The sequence below is a fragment of the Choristoneura fumiferana genome, chromosome 22 (genome assembly GCF_025370935.1).
Source record: "Choristoneura fumiferana chromosome 22, NRCan_CFum_1, whole genome shotgun sequence".
Classification (NCBI taxonomy): Eukaryota; Metazoa; Arthropoda; class Insecta; order Lepidoptera; family Tortricidae; genus Choristoneura; species Choristoneura fumiferana.
In genome coordinates, this window is record NC_133493.1 from 2,855,274 (window position 1) to 2,877,183 (window position 21,910).

Genomic DNA, 21,910 nt, shown 5'->3' on the forward strand with positions numbered 1-21,910 from the left:
CCTGCAAGTGCAAGTGTTTACTAGCTACTTACTTATGCTAAATCGTAACTAACTTCTACTTGTACCATACGCTCTCCAGGAAGAAATTAACTCTTAGGAGAGTTCTGGTTGTGAACAGTCGAGATCGCGTGCAGCTATTACGGACCGGACCGGGTTCCGTAGTCAAAATAGCAAAACCAGAACCCTTACAATTTCGATAAATCCATCCGTCTGTCCGCGATTTAGCTCTTTAACCTTTATTTATAAATACAATGTTAATTACTTAATTTCGCTTGAGTGTGTACAATCATGACAACCAACGATGACTATAAATAGAATAAATTTTTGAGAAAAACATTTTTGAACACCTCTCTCTAGTTCCCTACATTTCGATCGTTTCCAATGGTACACCACCGCTGGACAGGAATCTAGTCACGAATTTTCTCTCTATTTCTCTTTTTTTTTTGCTGGTCTCTTTTTCTGGTTTTTCTGTGCATCCATGTCTCAGTTTGTATTTTCAATATGGTTTCACGGGATACCCGTAAAAGTAACAAATTTGGAGTTGAAATAAAAAAAATACAAAAAGACTCCAAAAAAACAATCATAATCCAATGGTTATATCAAAAATATATTTTGATCATCTCGAAAATGATTTTTGTTTAATCTCTTACCATCAGGAGACCCACTTGCTCGTTTGACATCCAGTCGAATAAAAAAAAAAACAAAGTTATGATACAAATAACATTTATCGGTATTTCAAAAACTACACGACCGAAAAAAATTAAGAACAAACATTATAAAATTATTTTGTTGCATGGACATAATCGTAAGGTCGCGGATAAGCAAAAGTACAATTACTATTATTATAGCTCATTTCATTTGCTTCATGCAGAAATAGCTCTAACCACCACTTGCTTACCGTTTAAAAAAATATATAAATAATTAAACATGTGCAATTCGGACCGTGTTGTACGATTCGGACCCGCGATGTGGGAAGGGAAGTGCTTTTTTTTCCCCGCGGCAGGAAGACGACCGGTCCAAACGCACCGTTAAAGCCTGTTAACCGATACATACGGCTTAATATGATGTTGCAATGTCGATGGATTTAAACTTGAGGTTAAAACTTCGTTTCAGTAAAAATTTCAATTAAATTTAGGCGTATTTGCAGGAGAGCTGCGTCTGTGTGACATGTTAATTAATATCGCAGTGGTCGGTGTGCCACTGCACGAAATGACATATGTGTCGCACAGACGTAGCTGCCTTGCAAGTATGGATACGGAATAACAAGGTAAAAGTTTAGTTTCAATTTATCTGATTAATTAAGGTTTTTAACTTAAATTATTAACCAACCTGTAAAAAAAAGTCAACAAAGATACTTAATTCATAAAGTCCGCTTCGACATAAAACAGTATATATGTCACGCAGGTCCAACTAACATAATGACCACACAGAATGCAAACGCGTTTCAAACTCTCTACGAGTTCATTTCCAAACCTCTATAACACCCGAACACACAAAACGCACCTACTCGTACTAAATCATACTGACTATAAAAATATCTCCCTTCTAGCTCTATATACTCTTAAATCACAAACCGCAAGCACTCCAATAGATTCTCTCATAAACAGAGTTGCCAAATTGGGCTGGTCCTGGACAAATCAGGCCGTCATAAATCGGATAGCATGGGAACCCCGGGTTAGAGCCTCGTCAGAGACGCGGGCCAGAGAACATGCGGAGCGTAAGCGGAGCGGTAGCGGGAGCGGTAACGACTGCCTTTCTCTTATGCTGATTTTAGTAGTAAAGAAGTGACGGTAGGCGATCTGTTGAAATCCCACTAATATTATAAATGTGAAAGTTTGTAAGTCTGTTTGTTTGTTTGTTACCTCTTCACGGCTAAACTGCTGAACCGATTAAGATGAAATTCAGTATACAGATAGTTTGAGTCCCGAGAAAGGACATAGAATAGTTTTTTCCCGGAAAATTGCACAAATAAACGAATTCTAAGCGGACGGAGTCGCGGACACAGCTTATATCACATAAGGTATTACGAGCTGTGGCCGTATTGTCTAACGCTCGCATTCACCGTCTCTTTTTATTCCTCATCTCATACTGTGTGACAGAAAGATTTACCTACTCCAAAACAAATTAATTGAAAAAAATATTCCATTACAATGTTAAAACTTAATTTTTTCCGTTTTTTCTACGATCAAAATGTGTGCAAAAACGTGCACATATATGTGTACAGTCACCTGCATTAATATCTGCCACAGCGGAGCGTGCAAAAATATCTGACACGTCCTACCGGCCCTAGAAATAGAGTCGTGTCAGATATTTATGCACGCTTTGTTATTTCAGACATTGGTGCTGGTGACACCGCTAATAGTAAGCGATACATAAAACAGGTACAGAGAGAGAAAATTACAAGGTAAGCAATAGGCCGCTTTATCGCTTAAGAGCAATCACTTCCAGGCGACCTTTTTTTACGGAAAGAAGTAAGGACTAGTAAGTAAGCCGTGGTGGCCTAGTGGTTTGACCTATCGCCTCTCAAGCAGAGGGTCGTGGGTTCAAACCCCGGCTTGCACCTCTGAGTTTTTCGAAATTCATGTGCGCAATTACATTTGAAATTTACCACGAGCTTTGCGGTGAAGGAAAACATCGTGAGGAAACCTGAACAAACCTGCGAAGCAATTCAATGGTGCGTGTGAAGTTCCCAATCCGCACTGGGCCCGAGTGGGAGCTATGGCCCAAGCCCTCTTGTTCTGAGAGGAGGCCTGTGCCCAGCAGTGGTACGTAAATAGGCTGGGATGATGGTGATGATGATGAGTAAGGACTAGATTACAGCGGGTGGTGCATCAACAGTAGATCAAAATATTTAAACGCAACAAAAATACATCTACACATACATATAATACACGTCTAAAATAAATATAGGCAGTAGGATAAACAGTAACATAATAAATAAGTAAATGATTACACTATGGTAAAGCTAATTATTACAAGATGACATATAGTGCTCCTAAAGCATAGATTTAAAGAGTGACAAAGTTTATTTTTTTATTTTGAGTTTGCTTTACAATATAATAAACTTACTCATAATATACACCCGCCACTCTCGTGGCCCTCACCGAAACTCCTTATTTGTCTACGGCCGATCGGGTACAGTTAGACGCAATATTATCTAGCCAGCACAATGGCTCCAATCGTGCGACCGGATCGTGACGTACACTCGGCCGCGTGCCCATTGAAAAATATACTTTTTTGATAGCTTCGTGACGATACGATGCGGATAAAATCGATAAGACTTTTGGTAACTGTATTGAAATAAAGATAAATAATGAAACAAATCGTACTTTATTGGTTTCAACCAAGTATCTGCTTATCTGCAAGTGAAAAGGAGTGGGCAAGGCACAACGCTCAAAGAACAGATAACCGAACCGTTGGGGGAGAAAAGTACTCGAGTGGCGACGAACTGGAAGACGAAGCCTTGGCAGGCCTCCCACAAGACTGACGATATCGTGAGAGTTGTGGGTTGTGGTTGCAAGTGGCGAGTTGTCGTTCTTTGTGGCGTTCTAAAGGGGAGGCCTTTGTCCAGCAACGGGGGTCTTGCGGCTGATGATGATGAGCTTTACCATTTTTGTAACAGTTCCTAGATCAAGAAAAACTTGAATGGCACTTGGACTTGTAATAAATAATAGTATTTTAAGTCGCAATATTAAGTTGAAGCAACTGCAGCATCCTTCTTACTTTACTTACTACTTATTTCCTTTTCCACTATTTTTTAACCCCTGACGCAAAAAGAGGGGTGTTATAAGGTGACCGCTATGTGTGTCTGTGTGTGTGTCTGTCTGTATGTGGCACCGTAGCTCTTAAACGGGTGGACCGATTTGAATGCGGATTTTTTATTTGATAGCAGGTTGTCTAGCGATGGTTCTTTATCAAAATCGGTTCAGCCGTTTTTGACATGTTGAACTTTGAAGAGACAGAGTCGGGGGTTTTCCAACTTTTTGTTGGTTAGGTTATTTTATTCGACTGGATGGCAAAGGAGCAAGTGGGTCTCCTAATTGTAAGAGATCACCACCGCCCATAGACACCTGTAACAACAAGGGGATTGCAGATGCGTTGCCAAACTAGAGGCATAAGATGGATACCTCAAGTGCCAATAATTTCACCGGCTGTGAAACACAACAGTGCAAGCACTGCTGCTTCACAGCAGGATTAGCCAGCAAGATGGTGGTAGCAATCCGGGCGAACCTTGCACAATGTCCTACCACCTGCAAAACATATTTTCCGTTTATGTTAGCCTGCTTATCCACCATTCCAATTATTAATAAAAAATCACGTGGGCCTGGGCGAGTCAAAGCTCATGAATTCTATTATAAAGCTGTAAAAGTGAACTTGCCGACAAAGTCATTTTGCCTAACGTTATGTGCATTCTGCAATTAACCTAGAATGTGACATAGCAAAATGGAAACAAGAATTCTCTGACCTGAAATGTGAACTATGACTGTGCTATGTTGAACGTTTCGTTTATACAAAATCTTATTGCTTTTATAATTACTTTATTCCATTTAGGATTCCGTGCCAAAAAAAAAACTTAAGTAATCCAGACAAAAAACCTAGGTGATTATCATGCGAGATGGTAAAAATTACGTTCAGGCGAGAGTGGATCAAAAGACGAGGCCTTTGCCCAACTGTGGGACGCAATACTATTTAGAAAGAACCTAACCAACAAAAAGTCGGAAAACCCCTGACATTGTCACTTACGGCTAAACAGATTTTGATACAACATATCTAAGAACCATCGCTAGAAACCTTGCTTTCAAATAAAAAAAACACATTCAAATGTGTACATGTTTCCTCATGAAGTTTTCCTTCACCGAACAGGTCGTGGTAAAAGTCAAATGTAATTTCGCACAAACATTCCGAAACACTCAAACGTGCGAACCCAGCTTCAAACCCGCGATCCTCTGCTTAAGGCTACATTTCCACCACAGATGTGCGAAGTTATAACATATATGCTTCATTTACCTATCCTCGCTCCACCGAGCTGTTTCCACTAGAGATGCGCTGAGCGAGGATAGGGAAATGAAGCGTTTCTATTGGTTCATGATAAACACATTCCACGCATCGCATGCTCGCACATCTCTATATAGTGGAAAACGCAGCCAGCTTAGACCGCGTCTTTTTCAGGTTGACTGGTAGACATCCCTTAAAGTGATAAGCCCGCCTTTGTACAAGTATCTCAAAGTTTGTCGGTAGTATTTTCTTTTCTTTATGTACAATGAATAGTTTACATACACACATACTTTTTGACACGGCTTAAGAATTCTAATCCTACTAATTTTATAAATGCGAAAGTTTGTGAGTGAGTGAGTGAGTGAGTGAGTGAGTGTGTTTGTTACTTCTTCACGCTGAAACGGCTGGACGGATTTCGATGAAATTTGGCAAAAAGTTAGTTTATAACCTGGATTAAAACATAGGATACTTTCTATCCCGATATTCCCACGGGATAGGGATAAAATCTTGAAATTTAAACCACTGGGTTTAGAGTCTTGAAATTTTGGACAGTTGTTCTTAACACAACCTTAATGAAGACCACGATATAAATTTTGGGAATTCCCAGGGGTATTTTGTACAATCCCGGAATTTCAATGTAACTACCATATCGAATAGTTTACGCGTGCGAAGCCGCGGGTAAACTCTTGTAGAAAAGTATTTTTAAGATGTCTTAAGTCTACATCCACCCAGCGCACGCGCCGGTGCGTTATTCGGGCGCCATTGTCCGCGGCCATTGACCTTCGCTTCCGAAACTTATGCAACGAAGGGCAGGGGCAAGCCATATGGCGTAACAGGCTTCCTTACACCACTTATTCCGACCAGCCTACCTATAGAATCATCATCATAATCAGCAGGGCTACTACGAAACTCGAAACTCGTAGTTCGTGTCGTGCGGACCCTTTGACACTTATACTATTTAATGCGAGAGCGAGAGGGACCGCACGTCACGAACTTCGAGTTTCGTAGTAGCCCTGCAGCCACTGGATGTCCACTAAAAAATTCAAATTCACAATTAAAATCGTTTATTCTGTAAATAGGCCGCAATGGGCACTTTTACAAGTCTTCATTTTAAACTACCAGCGCTTTCGGAAACACCATTATTGCCAAGAATGCGATCGAGACGTATTTTGTAACCGAAAACTTACACTAAGGGCACTGTATAGTAAACCGGCGTAAGCGCAACTTTTAGCGCCATGCATTTATGATGTAACGGTGCTCGCAGGGATCGGTTTATGCGGCTATTCCTCGACCAATCACCATGCTGGATTGCTACTGTTTACAACATGGTTCCTAGATATAGGATGTTTGGAAATCTAAACCTGCAAATATATATTATCCAGGTTTTTTGAAATTCTAATACTATGGATTTTTAAGTCCGAAATTATTTTTTGAATTTGAATTTGAAATTACATTCGAAATTTACCATGAGCTTTACGGTGAAGGAAAACATCGTGATGAAACCATGGTGTGTGTGAGTGAAGTTCCCATCCGCACTGGGCCCGCGTGGGCCCTCTCATTCTGAGAGGAGGCCTGTGCCCTACACAACAGTGGGATATATAATTATACGTATAGGCCAAGATGATGATGATGGTGATGATGAATATATCATATAAATATCTAGGAAACTAGCTTAATGAAATTAAACAAAACGGAATGAAATAATTTAATTCGCTTTAGACATGGCAACAAGTGGTTTTTATAATAATTTGTATTGGCACGTCTAACCAAATACATCGGCATACGAATATAATATTATTAAATAAATTTAATCATTTAATTTAAATATTTTTAATTTGGGATCGAATCAGAAATGAGGAGATACGTAGAAGAACGAGGGTCACCGACATAGCCAAGCGAATTAGCTCGTTGAGGTGGCAATGGGCAGGCCATATAGCACGGAGAACAGATGGCCGTTGGGGCCGAAAAGATCTCGAGTGGAGACCGCGGATCGGCAAGCGCAGCGTAGGACGGCCACCAACGAGATGGACGGATGACCTGGTTAAAGCCGCGGGTTCACGGTGGATGCAGGCCGCTGCCAACCGAAGCGACTGGAGGTCTATGGGGGAGGCATTTCCAACAGTGGACGTCTTTCGGCTGACATGATGAAGATGATGAATCTCGTTTCCATAATCACCCTGTATTTATAGTAAAACGTTGTGAATACCAAAGCACAATAAAATTTACAATTATTACACAACATTAGCTACTTAAGTAAGCAACTTAATGGCTCATTACTCTCCGAGATAACTCTGATTCGTACTTTACTTTTAAATACATACTTTAGTTCAAATACTTAGTTTAATGTCACTCTCAAAGTGCCTCATAAAGATTAGAGTAGCCGTTTAATAAAACTGAGCATTTTAACAATTAATTTGAAGCTTGAAAAGGATGCAATTATGTTAGAACAAGAGGGAAGGAATTAGATGCAGTGAGTGACAGACAATTGAGAAAAAGTGCGGCAAACTGGCCAAGTAGGAGTTGGTTTCATGCACTGACGTTTCGTAAAAATTTAAAAGTTTTTGTTACTTAAGTAAGTACTCCACGACAGTATTTTTAGTGTTCCGTGCCCAAAGGGTAAAAACGGAAACCCTATTATTACTAAGATTTCGCTGTCCGTCCGTTTATCCGTCTGTCCGTCTGTCACCAGGCTGTATCTCATGAACCGTGATAGTTGGGCAGTTGAAATTTTCACAGATTATGTATAACTGTGGCCGCTATAACAACAAATACTAAAAACAGAATAAAATCAATATTAAGAGGGCTCTATTACAACAAACGTGATTTTTTGCCGTTTTGTTGCCAATGTCTAATGAATGTTGTAGGTATAGATGGTACGCGTAAACTCGTAGTAAATTTCAAATGTTATTTCGCACATGAATTTCTAAAAACTCAGAGTTGCGAGCCGGGGTTTGAACCCACGAATCATCTGATTGCCCCTTACACTGTCAAGATTGTATGTTACATTGTATGGTATAGGTTAGGTAAAATGGAAAAATGTAAGTAATACCTATCTCATGCAATGAGACAAATATTACAGCTACTTACCATTGCAAAATCCTATATGACTCATTATCTTAACCAACGTATACTTAATGATTGTCCGATAGTAGTTCCATTAAGTAAACTCTTCATCGATTTCATTTAATCATTCAATATTCTGAATCGTGAAAGAAATGGTCTGCGTCTGCGCCACTAATTGTCTCCCATTAATTTTCCATTAAGTAATGTATAAAAATACATTCGGTAAGCGGATACAAATATTAAACTGTGATTTTTAACTAATGATTGACTTCTTTGTTTCCGTATTTAACGGATAGATCTGTTGTAGGGCTTTTATTAGTCAGTTTACTTTTAAATAACCTAGCCTAACCTACCTCTGTTTTGGTTAAATCTGGTAAGGGCATAATTTCATTTTTTTGTAATTATTTCTGCCATGTTTCAATAGAACAAGGATAACGTGTACCCAACTAAAATCTGAAGTGCAAATAACAACAGGTGATTGAGTACCTAGGTAACGAATATTCAATCATCCCAACATCCAAAACACTGCTTCCTCTTTTATAACATTTGCGGTATTCAATAGAAAGAAAGATATAAATATTTATTTGGTTCCAGTACACCTTACTGTAATTAGACTAAAACGAATACTAAAAACTAATTTACGTGGTGCAACTAAAGGACACAAAAAAAGGTGCAAAAAAAGCAGTGGTGGCCTAGTGGTTTGACCTATCGCCTCTCAAACAGAGGGTCGTGGGTTCAACCCCCGGCTCGCACCTTTGAGTTTTTCCAAATTCATGTGCGGAATTACATTTGAAATTTACCACGAGCTTTGCGGTGAAGGAAAACATCGTGAGGAAATCTGTACAAACCTGCGAAGCAATTCAATGGTGCGTGTGAAGTTCCCAATCCGCACTGGGCCCGCGTGGGAACTATAGCCCAAGCCCTCTTGTTCTGAGAGGAGGCCTGTGCCCAGCAGTGGGACGTATATAGGCTGGGATGATGATGATGATGAACTAAAGGACACCAAAACGGTGCTCCACCGCATACGCTATGTGCAGCAACGCTGATTTTCTGTGGAGCACAAACAGTTCTGTGGAGCATATTCTTCAGAAAAAACAATAAACAATTACTTTGCTCACCCGCGACTGACGGGATTTAGTCGCAGTGTGCAAAGTTATTGTTTATATGTAAGTAATTCGTGACATGGACCTCCACAAAGTAACGTCTGATTCATAAATCAATTAATTTATATTTATATTTACAATATTTTTTTCTTCTTTTCCAGATGTGACTAAAGCCCGCGATGGCAGCCACAGACGGCCAAGTCGTAGTCGCAGCATCCCGCTGGTCCGAGGAGGGTAACTACTTACGAGAATACGTGGCCAAGTACCGGCTGCCCAATGTCGCCAAGATCATCAAAGGCCAGTACGGAGGGCTTGGCGTCCCCACCTTGCCAAGCCCCGGTCTGCAAAGCACGGCACTACTCATCTCAGCGGGCAAGAGTAAGAAGATAATCGCCCAAGCCATCAAACTCAAGGAAGGAAGGCGGATGGTCAGTGTTGGCCCAAGAATCGCCATCCCAGATACTTATAAAGGCTACTTTGAGTTGCTAAGCGAGGAAGGCCGAGCCGTAAGATGTATAGAATCAGTAGCAGAGCTAGCTAGAAGAAGGCTTGATGATGGTTGCCTTGTGAGAGAACCGATAAGAGTTATTTGTGGGAAAACTGACTTAGAGGGTAACGTGACAGCAGACGGTGCGAGAAACCTACCAGCCGGGGAAGTCATCATGCCTAGAGGAGAAACATATTTAGGAAAGAATAAATATTTGAAATGTACAGATTCCAAAGGAGATACTATACTTCTAAGCTTGGATCAGAGAGGAAAGTTTTCAGCCGTAGCGAAAGAAGAGAATATAAGTGGTGTTCATACGGCTAAGACCTTGTTGATGAAACGTCTACCGATTACAGTCAGACTGGTCCACGGCACGCCACCCCGAGGCTTAAAGAGTTCTAACCACTTTGTTCCCGAAATAAGACTTTTATCCATGTTCGAAGAAGAACATGTTTTTGCTCTGCCTCTGCAAAAGGAAGGGAACGCGCTAGTAGCACTACCTTTAGCAGCGCCAATCAAAATGCAAAGATGCAAAAACGAGGACCAAATCAAAAACTTCATGGAATTCTCTAGACTTGTAGAGAAATGCAACCGCTTGTTAGTAGATGTTGTGGATAGGATACACGTGTTGGATGGTAAGCTAGGTGATCCGAAAAGGCTTTTGAACGCTCCATTACATGCACCACCGTTAGTTAAAACTGGTTATTTTCTTAGAAGAAGTGCTTCTTCAGACACTGCCAACCAACACAAACATTTGGCGAGACACAGCCATATATACAGCAGCCATAGAGACGAAAACAGTGTCCCAGACGAGTACGATGAAATCGATCAAATATACGACTACGTTAGAGGTTTCGCTCCACTCCCTAAGAACATAAAAGCTTCATATTCTAACGAGCCAACGCCAAGATCTGAATCAGTGCCAGCTTCTCCTGCGGCAACTCCCATCCACATGCCTTTAATAACTGAGATGAAACCAGAACCACCACCAATAGAAACAATACCTTCCAAGAAACCACTGAATCAGAAAGCTGAGAAGCGAACACGTCGAACTGCTGTAGCAGCTAAAGAAACACCAATCACTGTGTACAAAGAAAAGTGTTCGATCGCTCCAGCTCCTAACCTTCCCAAACTGTATATAAAGAACGGTATCAACAACAGTAAAAGTAGAATGGTTTTCAGGCAGAAAAGCAACTCTCCGACTAAAGAGTCTCCTAGTCCAATAACTAGTCCGATCAGGCCGCTGACTAAAGGTGATTCACCGATCTTCAATATTAGATATAAGAGCCTGTCAAACATACACCAAGCTATGGAGCTAGATGGGACTCTAGACTCGAGCCACTCTGGTGGTCGGACTTCAGGCGATTCCAACAATGGGCCAAAGCTTCCAGAGAAAAGATCGAGGAAGCTGAGTAGACCTAAGTCTTTGACGAACCTGGTGTGGGAGATGAAGGGAGTGCCCGTGGAGACAATCGATAAGCCGAAGACGAGGAGTAAAAATGAGGGATACAAGAAGATGGGGACGAAGCTGTCGCTTGGCGCACAGAAGAGGGTGCCCACGCTGTATCTCTAATTTCTAGGTAAGTTTAATTAATAATATATTTCTCAATCAATCAAATCAGCCCACATCTACCAACTGCTGAGAAAGGCATCTGCATTTTCACGCCATTTTGCCAATCCATTTATATCTGAACCTGAACCTCTGTACCTCTATCAAGCTTAGAAGCCTTATTGTCCAACACAATCGGAATAACAATCGTTTTCACCATTTCTTTCTGTCAAACGGCATAAGACGCGGGTAGAGAGAGATGGTCGCGATCACGTCATCGCGTTAGACAACTTTTGTCACAATTTGAGTAATTCAAATACTGACGACAGACATAATGTAGACAGATATTTTCGACACAAATACTGATGACTCGTAATCAAAAATTTAAAATCTTGTGTCTCCCTTTTCACGATAATTATGAACCAAATCCATCCAAAATGCGTATTGACCATCCCACAATGTTTTATTCATTTAAAAGCTCTACATATATACAGTCAAACTAACTGAACCATGTATCAGGGTGGAATCTTAGTGCTACTAATTGCCAAGGAAAAGTGAAATTGATTGTTAAAAGGTTCCATCCTGGTGCATAAATCAGTTTGTTCGACTGTACGTGTATATGATGGACATTTCTTTGTCACTCAATGCAATCGCGAATAACTCAATGATGTGCAATGCATTAACATAGGATGCGCACACTTACGGCCTATCACGACTGCTGGAAGCCGGTCGCTATTTTGTTGCAATAGTTTGTTTGCCTCTGGCATTTTACTTACAGTACCTTGGGCGACCGAGCTTTGCTCGGACTAACACTCGATAATAAGCGTTTTTCCAGAGATAAGACCAAGCTAGATCGATTTTTCATCCCCGAAAACCCCCACATACCTAATTTCCGAGCCGTTTCCGAGATCCCCGAAATATATATATACAAGAATTGCTTGTTTAAAGGTATTATACTCGTAGATATAGAAAGATAGATATACCTACTCTTCTTGCTGGGCAACTCGTGGAAAAGTTCACGATAACAGGGCTTCAATTCTAGACAACTAATTATACATAAAGGAGAATGCCGAAAAGATATGGGCATGTTTCAGCACTCATTGATAAATTTTATGTGACAGATGTCTGTGATGCTCTCTATGTTTGTTCTCTCCAAATCAACAGAGACGGCATCACATTTAAATGTCACAACATTTATCAATAAGAAATGGAACCGTGGAGTCCTAAAACCTAGAGAAATAAGATTTTACACAGAAGTATACAACGCTAATGAAAATGACGATAATATAAAGAATCCATTACGTCAGACTGCAAGGCACATGCATCCTCTCAGAATGAGAAGACTTGGGCTCTAGTTCCCACGCGAGCTCAGTGTGGAGGAACTTCACACACAACATAGAATAGCTTTGCAATTGTGTGTGCAAGGTTTCCTCAAAATGATCTCCTTCGCGAATACATACGGTAATTGACAACTCCTGAATTTGCCATATCATGCAATTTAATTTAAAAATTAGACATACAGATAACGTTTAGCGAAGAGAAAATTGATTCGGTTGAAAATTGGAATTACAGTGATTTTTTTGAAAAATCTATACTTATATCTGTCTCGTTCTAAAACGCTTTTGTCTATGCAGCAATTATGGCGCTACTTGCGTGTGACGTCACATGCAAGTAAGTCTTTCTCAATCTAATCTTGAATATCAAACCTTTATACCTCTGCTATTTGAACAGGTAGCTTAAAAAATGTTTTTTGATCGATAGCATGCATTTTCAAGCTTTAATTTATGAAATAAATAAAAAATAGTCAAATACTGTAGGTATTGTGGAAATTAAATTCAACTGCTACACTTAGTGGTAGAAGCGTGTATATTGGGATATAAATTAATACGTTGGAACTCCGAACAATGACTAACGCGTAAACGTTTTATATTCTATAGTAACGAAAGCGCTTTCGCTTTGGTATATCGATATGGATTTCAATAATTATGAATGTTATATAACTCAACTCTGATTACAAAGAAGTAAGGCCACGCCACGGGAAAAGCCGAGCGAGGAATTAAAAACGTAACGTCTTCATTAAACTACTACCTCATTGCCCGCGATTTCGTCTGCACACAATTTAAATTTGTGGTGAAGGTTCTTCCTCTCTTTATTATTTGTTTTTGTTTTAATTTTCGGACCTTGAACAACAAGTATACTCACACATGTGTTATTTTACATGAGCAGCTTATGACTTAGTACGAGTCTTATTCATTATAGAAGAACACCGCATGCACAAAATAACACAAAGCTAAAAAAAATGTTTGCTCCTAACCGTGAAACTCATCTATTTAAGCTAACAACTAAAAATAATTATATAACAGGTTTATCTCATGGTTCAGCTAATAGAGAAAACACAAGCCTGTAACTACATTTACGTAATGTCATTCCTATTGCAAAGCTTGTGTATACTAACTGCGGGGATTTGTATTCGAAGACATACCTAACTCACGCTTCTCTCATTATCTGAGTTGCCTATAAAAAATCTTCTCTTCTCGCCACTGAAGCTAAGTTTAGACAACGCCACACATTTTTTTAGTGTATACACAAAGTGTTTTTGTAGTAACACGGGTGACTCGCGCATGCAGACTGAGAGACACTTCTTGTATGATACACATAGTATACGAGTATGTGTAAAGTTTCGTGTCTGATTGATCTTTACTTTGAAAAATACGCTTTTCAGAATGTTGGTCGCTCGATTTTCTAAGTCTTCCTAAAAATTCAAATGAGAAAGAAAAGAAAATCTTTTTGTATTTCCTTTTGGTACAGTAAAAAGTCTTAACAAACAAACAAAATCGATATTTTGTTTCGAGTTTGGAACCATGTTAGCAAACTACCTTTAAGTGTAATTTGATCGCTATCGCTCACCGCTAGCGCTTGTCGCTCCTACACATTCAAAGACGTATCCTTGCAGCAATATTCTTTGAATCGGTCAGCGGTGTTTATAGTCATGATCACAAACTAATAGCGCTTTAGCATGCAATTACAGCATGCGTGCTCTCTTTTATTTAGTTTCACCTGTCCCGATGTCTGTCTGTCTGTATCAAATCTTGCAAGTTAAATTCGACCAACTTCCAGTAGTCGGATTGACTTAAAATATATATATACTTATATAAATTGCGTGAAAATACAATAATCTGGTAGTGACATCTTGGTAGTTCGGCCAGGATCGTCTCAACAGGACGGAACTCTTCAACGGTTAATGGCATCGACTTGAAATTTGATACGCAAATGCAGTTTGGGTGACAATGCAAGTACAGTCAACAAAAAGCACAGTCAGCAAAAATATCTTGTGTTAAAAATGATTTTTTTACCAAAAACTTATACTTGAATTAGGTAACTTTAGATTAGTTGTTGAAGAATTTCAAGCTTTTAATTAGAAGTAACATCATTACCATTTCGGTCGACTAAGTCGGGCTATTACGTCTCACTGCTGGACATACGCTTCATTTTTTCTTCGTAAAGGTTCTTTTTTGGACTGTGGAACCCTAAAAAACAAGCTGGTACAATAAAGCAGCTGGCCCTGTACTACGAAGTGCAAAATTCGAACTAAGTATCTTGCCGTCCCGCTGACGCTTACTTATATTACGAGAGTGAGGGGACGGTACGATACGAACTTCGATTTTCGAATTTCATAGTAGCCCCCAGTGCCCTTAGTGTAAGTTATCGGTTACAAAATACGTCTCGATCGCGTTCGCGTTAAAATCTCAATTTGTATAGAAACACGAACATCGCAAACGTTCAGCTAGAGGCGCTGTTCGTGTTTCCATATAAATTGAGATTTTACATAAGAATTGTACAGTACCGTTAGCGTAAGTTTTCGGTTACAAAATTCGTCTCGATCGCGTTCGCGTTAAAATCACAATTTATATGGAAACATGACCAGCGCCTCTAGCGGAACGTTTGCGATGTTCGTGTTTCCGTACAAATTGAGATTGTAAACGCGAACGCGATCGAGACGTATTTTGTAACCAAAAACTTACACTAAGGGCACAGCGCCTCTACAAATAATTTACGACGTCGCTATCGAGTACGGTCACTGTAAACTCATGGTAGTGGTACATGTATCTCTATCGACGCGCGCGCAGGTGCATCGCGAAAGCGCTGGCATTCGCTGACATTTGCCGTCTGCCATTTGTTGAATTTAAACGTACTCCTTCACTTACTTGCCTTGCAATATTTAGCTATACGACCTAAAAAGGAGTTTGGCCTTCGACACGCTATTTTTAGGGTTGAGTAACTCAAAAAGAATTAGTTCCTAAGTTGAAAAACCCCCGACATTGTCATTTCAGGGCGTTTTAAAAAAATAGTCCTCTTTCTAAATGTATTTAATTTTTTCATACAATTTGTTCTGAGTCAGTTTTGTGACGCCTGAGTGTATGAAAAAACTTCCCAAACTGTCTTTTATTTTTTTGTAACGTTTTTTAAACTATTTGGATCGATTGTGTTCTTGATTCTGAGTAGGAAAAACCATATTTTTTCCAAAATTGAATAAAGTAAGTACACTTTTTGTGAAAATGTCTGTCAAAAATGACTGAACCGATTGTAATGACACATAGCTAAGCACACCGCAAAGAAATTTCCTCTCACGTAAAAAACGCCTCGAAATCTGTCCATCAGTTTGAGAGCTATGCTGTCAATGACAAACATACAGTGTCAAACTTATAACACCCCTCTTTTTGCGTCTAGGGCTACGAATAATAATTGTCTAGGGTTAAAAACCCTTATAGGATCACTTTGTTGTCCGTCTGTCTGTCTGTCAAGACATTTCTTGGAGGTATAAAGCTGAATAATATCAATATTAGGTACTCAGGTCTGCTACCGCTTGACAGTGATTGGTGATCATTTAATAGGTTTGATGATTTTAAAAGACAAACAGACGTTTTACATCCTCGTTTTATGACTAGATTGTTTGTTGGGAACTGGTAGCATGGTGAACGGTTGTGTTGCTCTCAAGATGAGCTCTGATTGAGTTCGAAACGCGTCAGTGTAGTGTAGTGGTGGTGTGTATTTACACTGCATAAGCGTAGCTATCATAAGTGAACTAAGTAATTGTTTTTAGTTCATTGATATGGACCGCCTGATTGAGTAATTTTTTGGTAATTTTATTTTGTTTTAATGTCAGCCCTATGCAATTATAGTTTTTGAAACCTGACACTTTTTAACGGTGATCGCTCCGTCGGTTCGTGTTAAGAGTAAAGACGGACACACAAGAGATCAAGGCAAAGTGAAATGTCACGGTGCTTCCTGGCAAGCACAGGTTTATCACAGCTGCACAGGTTTATTGTTTTTATGCACAATAAAGAGTTTACAATACAATACTGTTCATAACTAGTGCTTACCCGCGGGTCCGCTCACAGCCATTAGGTATGTGAATCAGAAAACTGTAATTTATTTGTGGATCCCACTAATATTATAAATGCGAAAGGTTCGTTTGTTTGTTTGTCACTTTATCACGTCTAAACCGCTAAACTGATAGTGATGGAATTCTTTATAGATACAAGTTTGAGTCCCAGGGAAGGACATGAGATAGTTTTAACCTAGAAAATAGCATAAACGAATTCTACGCAGATCGAGTCGCGGGTAACGGGTAGTATCACATATTTTTGCCTAACGAAATCTGCAATGCTACTACGAAACTCGCAAATCCAAGTTCGTATCGCACCGTCCCTTTCACTCGCGTATTAAATGACATAAGCGTCAGAGGGACGGCAACACACGAAGTTCGAGTTCTGCACTTCGTGGTATAGGTGTCTGCGCTGTGGATGTGGTCTTTCTAAATCATGGTTTTTTTTTGCTAATAAATTTGTATTTTTTTACTATTTAACGTTTAACTATAACCGAACCAACAAAAAGTAGGCAAACCCCCGACTTTGTCACTTCTAAGTTCAATATCTCAAAAACGGCTCAACCGATTTTGATGAAACATGTCTAAGAACCATCGCTAGAAACCCTGCTTTCAAACAAAAACCGCATTCAAATCGGTCAACCCGTTTAAGAGCTACGGTGCCACAAACAGACACACAGACAGACAGACACATATAGCTGTCAAAGTTACTTATCACACTTCTCTTTTTGCGTCGGGGGTTTCTAAATGGAGAAATTAAATAACGAAATTAAAACGAGTTCCTTAAAATTAAATGATTCTAGAAATGTCCCTCGTGGCATTGAGCCGAAAAGGCTTAGACCTTTGAGAGAGATAGCTGCCGACCCTTTAGTTCCAGGATTTCATCATCGTCATCATCTCAGCCTATACACGTCCCACTGCTGGGCACAGGCCTCCTCTCAGAATTCCATTAAGGACAATTTACAATAACCTTGATCTTCATGATAACTTTCATTTATAGTACAAGCTTGAAGCTGCAGCTTCACACACGCAAAGCAGTCAAATTGAAATTCCAGGATTTCTCAAAAAATCCCTAGGACTTCCCAAAATACGTTACGGAAAAAACTCTCCCGTTTTTCAAAAAATTTCATGACGGCTCAAATTTTGAGATTTTATCCTAATCCCGTAGGAATATCGGGATAAAAGTAGCCAATACGGTATTTGACAACTCCTTAATTTGCCATATCTTAATATTATTTTGAAAATATAGATATACAGATAGTGTTTAGCGAAGAGAAAATTTAAGTCGGTTGAAAATAGGATTTATAGTGATTTTTTGAAAAATCTGTATACCTGTCTCGTTCTCAAACGCTTTTCTCTATGCAGCAAGTATGGCGGTACTGGCGTGTGACGTCACATGCCAGTATGTCTTTCTCTGTCTAATCTTGAATTTCAAACCATTGTAACTTTGTTATTTGTATGTAGCTTAAAAATTGTTTTTTCTATTCAATAACAGGCATTGTGAATTTTTAATTTATAAAACATATACAAAATAGTCATATACCGTATTGAATTGTGTTATTCCAGATGTCCAGCTATCAAACCATAAAGACATAAATATTAAAGCAAACATTTAAGCGGATTAATGTTTATTTATTTCGCCTTGAAATGTGGACATTGATTAAACAAAATATTTACACAATCAGTTAACAAAAATTTATTAAATACTAAAGGACAATGTTTGACATTTAGCTTGCATATTTTGCAATACTATATGCAGTCGTAGGTCAGGTGTTTATACTTACGGTTTTACAGCTGTCTATTTATCCTCATCTTAATATTATTAACAATACTAAAACCACATTACGCATGTTTTACATATTAAGTTTCTTGAACGAATACAGCGTGTGTTTTTGATACAACCTCAAACTTTAAAGTTTTACTAAAAAATTTAGACTCATTATTTTCCTTATAAAATAAGGCGCGCAATGCATCACTACGTGATACAACTTTGTTTTTATTTATTCAAAACGTCGCACTTGTTGACGTGACAGCTGTCACAGAACGCTTCTCTCTCGTATCAATTTATTGTAAGCATTACATTACTGCTCGAAAAAAATTCAAAAATGAATTACGTTTCGACAGTTAATTCTAAATTAACAATTTGCTTTTTATATTGGTTCACAGCGCTTAAATCTGCGTTTGGTTACAGTTTGAGGTTATATCAGCAATAGATAGATACACGACACGCTATGTAGGTATAACCGTTTTGCTTTCTTCCAACTAATTTCCTAAACAGTCAGCAAAAAGATTGTACATAATTTTAACTGACTGCCCGAAGGAGGGGGTTATGTTTTTGAGCGTATGTGTGTGTATGTTTGTTTGTTTGGCTACTAAGTAATGATATGAATAAATAAATAAATAATAAATAAATATCATGTGACACTTGACACCAATTCACCCAGTCCCAAACTGAGCAAAGGTTGTACTATAGATACAAGGCAACGAATAAACATACTTATGTAGATAAATACTTACTTAAATATATATTAAAACATTCAAAACCCGAGAACGAACATTCGTATTATTCATACAAATATCTGTCCTTGCCGGGAATCGAACCCGGGACCTCAAGCTTCGTAGTCAGGTTCTCTAACCACTTAGCCATCCGGTCGTCAAGACAGTCATCATCGTCATCATTCTAGTCCTATAAGTATACAAATACATACATTCCACTGCACATCTGTTCACATGGCTTCTCTAGCGTAAGCGCTACCGAAAGCCTAGCGGTCGAAGGACCGTAGTTCCCAAGCGAGCGCAGTGCAGATTGGGAACGTGGAATACCTAGACATTACTTTAATTTAACCATCGCGTTTACTTCATTTCGCTATACGAAGCTAATTGTGGCGAATATTCCCTAATGGCGGGTGCGGTCCCACGGCACGGCACGCCAGGGGTTACCACACGGTACTCGTCCTGATATACTACAGCCAACTTTATCCATTCATAACCATCTCACATAACCAGCGCTGTTAGAGACCAATAGTAGATTGTACAACAAGCGCATAAAACGAGCCATTTTACCCGAGGCCTTCATATAGCCACCCGAGACGGTACGAGGGTGGATAGACACGGCGAGGGGAAAATGGGTTCAATGCTCGAGTTTTACACTCTGCTTTTCACTTCGATTGAGAGGAAATTAAACAGCAACAGTGGAAACAATTTTATTGTTCACTTGCTACGTACCTTTTATTTTTCATGGATTGTTGTATAAATATAAATTTTTAGTTTAATTGATTTTTTTTTGATTGATTTGATTGGATTTTAGTTTTATATTAAAAAAAGTATATATCAAAACTTTTTTTGTTTGTGACTGTTGACACCTGATTAAATACCAATTTTACGATGAGAAGTGAAAACGTTTTCTAACTTAATTAGGTCCTGACGCTTCGCCAGTCGGTGCCTCAGCACGAGCCATCAGGAGTGTTAGAAATCCATTAGGTAGACAACAATAGGTCCACTCCTGCTGGCTAGAGCTGAGGCATCGACTTCAATCTGGTACCTAGATTTAAATTAAATAAAAAAGGTTTATTTTGTTTTCAGTTTTTTCGTCGGTTTTCTTTGTTAATAAGTTTTTCCTACCCTAGTAGTTTTTTTTTTATGTGGGACCAACTTCGAGGTAGGTATATATACACGCGTCGACTTGAGAACCTCCTCCTTCTTTTTCTTCGTTGGTTAAAAATGAAACTTTTTCTTTCTTTCACTTGTCAATGTTGTCATCATTATAAAATTTCAGGGTGTATAAAACGTGTTAATAGATTTTTTTCCATCATCCCAGCCTATATACGTCCCACTGCTGGACACAGGCCTCCTCTCAGAACAAGAGGGCTTGGGCCATAGTTCCCACGCGGGCCCAGTGCGTATTGGAAATCACACGCACCATTGAATTGCTTCGCAGGTTTGTGCAGGTTTCCTCGCGATGTTTTCCTTCACCGCAAAGCTCGTGGTAAATATCAAATGTAATTTCGAAAAACTCAGAGGTGCGAGCCGGGGTTTGAACCCACGACCCTCTGCTTGAGAGGCGATAGGTCAAACCACTAGGCCACCACGGCTTCTTTTAACTACAAGTATATTTTTAATTTTTTCCGTTTTGTCACCCTAGCCGCGCAATGCCACGCCCGCTTTTTACGCCATCTATCTGATTGTGAACTTATGGCATTACACTAATTGGAATATTGCGCAGTTGGCTGACAACTGCGTAGGTCAGTAAACTGGATGTTTAATAAACAAGTGGGTAGTCATCATCATCATTATCATCAGCCGAAACGACCACAGTTGGACTTGTCGAAACGGTTCGCTCCATCTTTCATAGTGCGAGCTGCTAAAGAATGGGTTTCGCTCCCATCGTCTGTATTTCCAGATATTTAGAAACAACCTAGAGTAGGCGCGTAGGAGTGGGACAATGGTCGTCTACCTCACCTACATACTATGGGTTTCAATCCCTCCTGCTGGGTCGTGCTGAGCCACCGACTTCAAGTTAGTAGTAAGGGTTTTGTAGTTGGTTCCATTTTTTTTTTTTTTTTTGAGTCGGTTCCTAGGTTTTCCTTTTTTGTTAAAACAATTCTTTATTTCTCACTTTTTAGTGATTTGTAGCCAAAGTACCTCTCATTAAGCCCAAACACGGCTTAGTTACGTTGTTTTATAACAGTGTTCCGTTGCCTACCTTCTGGCTTCAGCATCAGATCAGTTCAAAAGAATCATTAACTTAAAGCTTCTTCTTAGTCGCTTATCTAGGTATATTAATCATGATCGTTCATAGACGAGCGAGCATTAATTAGCTTTGATGAGTTCCATTGGTCATCTACGGTCTTCTTCATCAGGTCCAGTTTACCAAATGATACTTTCTGAATGTAAATACTCATCTTAATGCAAAAAATGCCAAAATCGTCATAGGTGTGCCTATAAAATTTGAAGTTTGCCCTCGATTTCCCTAGAATCCCATCATCAGATCTTGACTTGGTGACAGAAAAAAGAATTTTGAAAATGGGTCCACAATTGACTGAGTAATCGGTGAACATACATTAAAAAAAAAATGCAAACATTGGAACATAGAACCTCCTCCTTTTTTGAAGTCTGTTAAAAAGATTAAAAGTCGAAGTCAACAATAGACGGTTTTATCGTTAAAGAGCGATCTCTCGAAAATATATGAGCGGTAGACATAAATATGGATTATGCAATAAAACAATTAATAGTTAACAATTTCTAATGTAATAATTCAATTTCATATTTAAAGTCTGTTGTAGTGCTAATAAGTGTTCCATTAGTGTCTTTATAAAAGATATATTATT

At 39.2% G+C, this 21,910-nt stretch overlaps 1 protein-coding gene across 3 annotated transcripts in view; it reads left to right on the plus strand.

Annotated features, from left to right (window-relative positions):
- The window catches only part of sano (CABIT domain-containing protein serrano), a 128,317-nt gene that overhangs the window by 98,725 nt on the left and 7,682 nt on the right, over window positions 1-21,910 (plus strand). For 2 of the 3 annotated variants that reach the window (XM_074104926.1, XM_074104927.1), the window contains one exon: window positions 9,323-11,228. In XM_074104926.1, coding sequence (XP_073961027.1) covers window positions 9,341-11,221 — 1,881 coding nt within the window. In that variant the 5' untranslated portion in view covers window positions 9,323-9,340 and the 3' untranslated portion in view covers window positions 11,222-11,228. Of the gene's footprint in view, window positions 1-8,412; window positions 8,432-9,322; window positions 11,229-21,910 lie in introns of those variants that run through there. The other variant, XM_074104928.1, reaches the window with a different exon arrangement.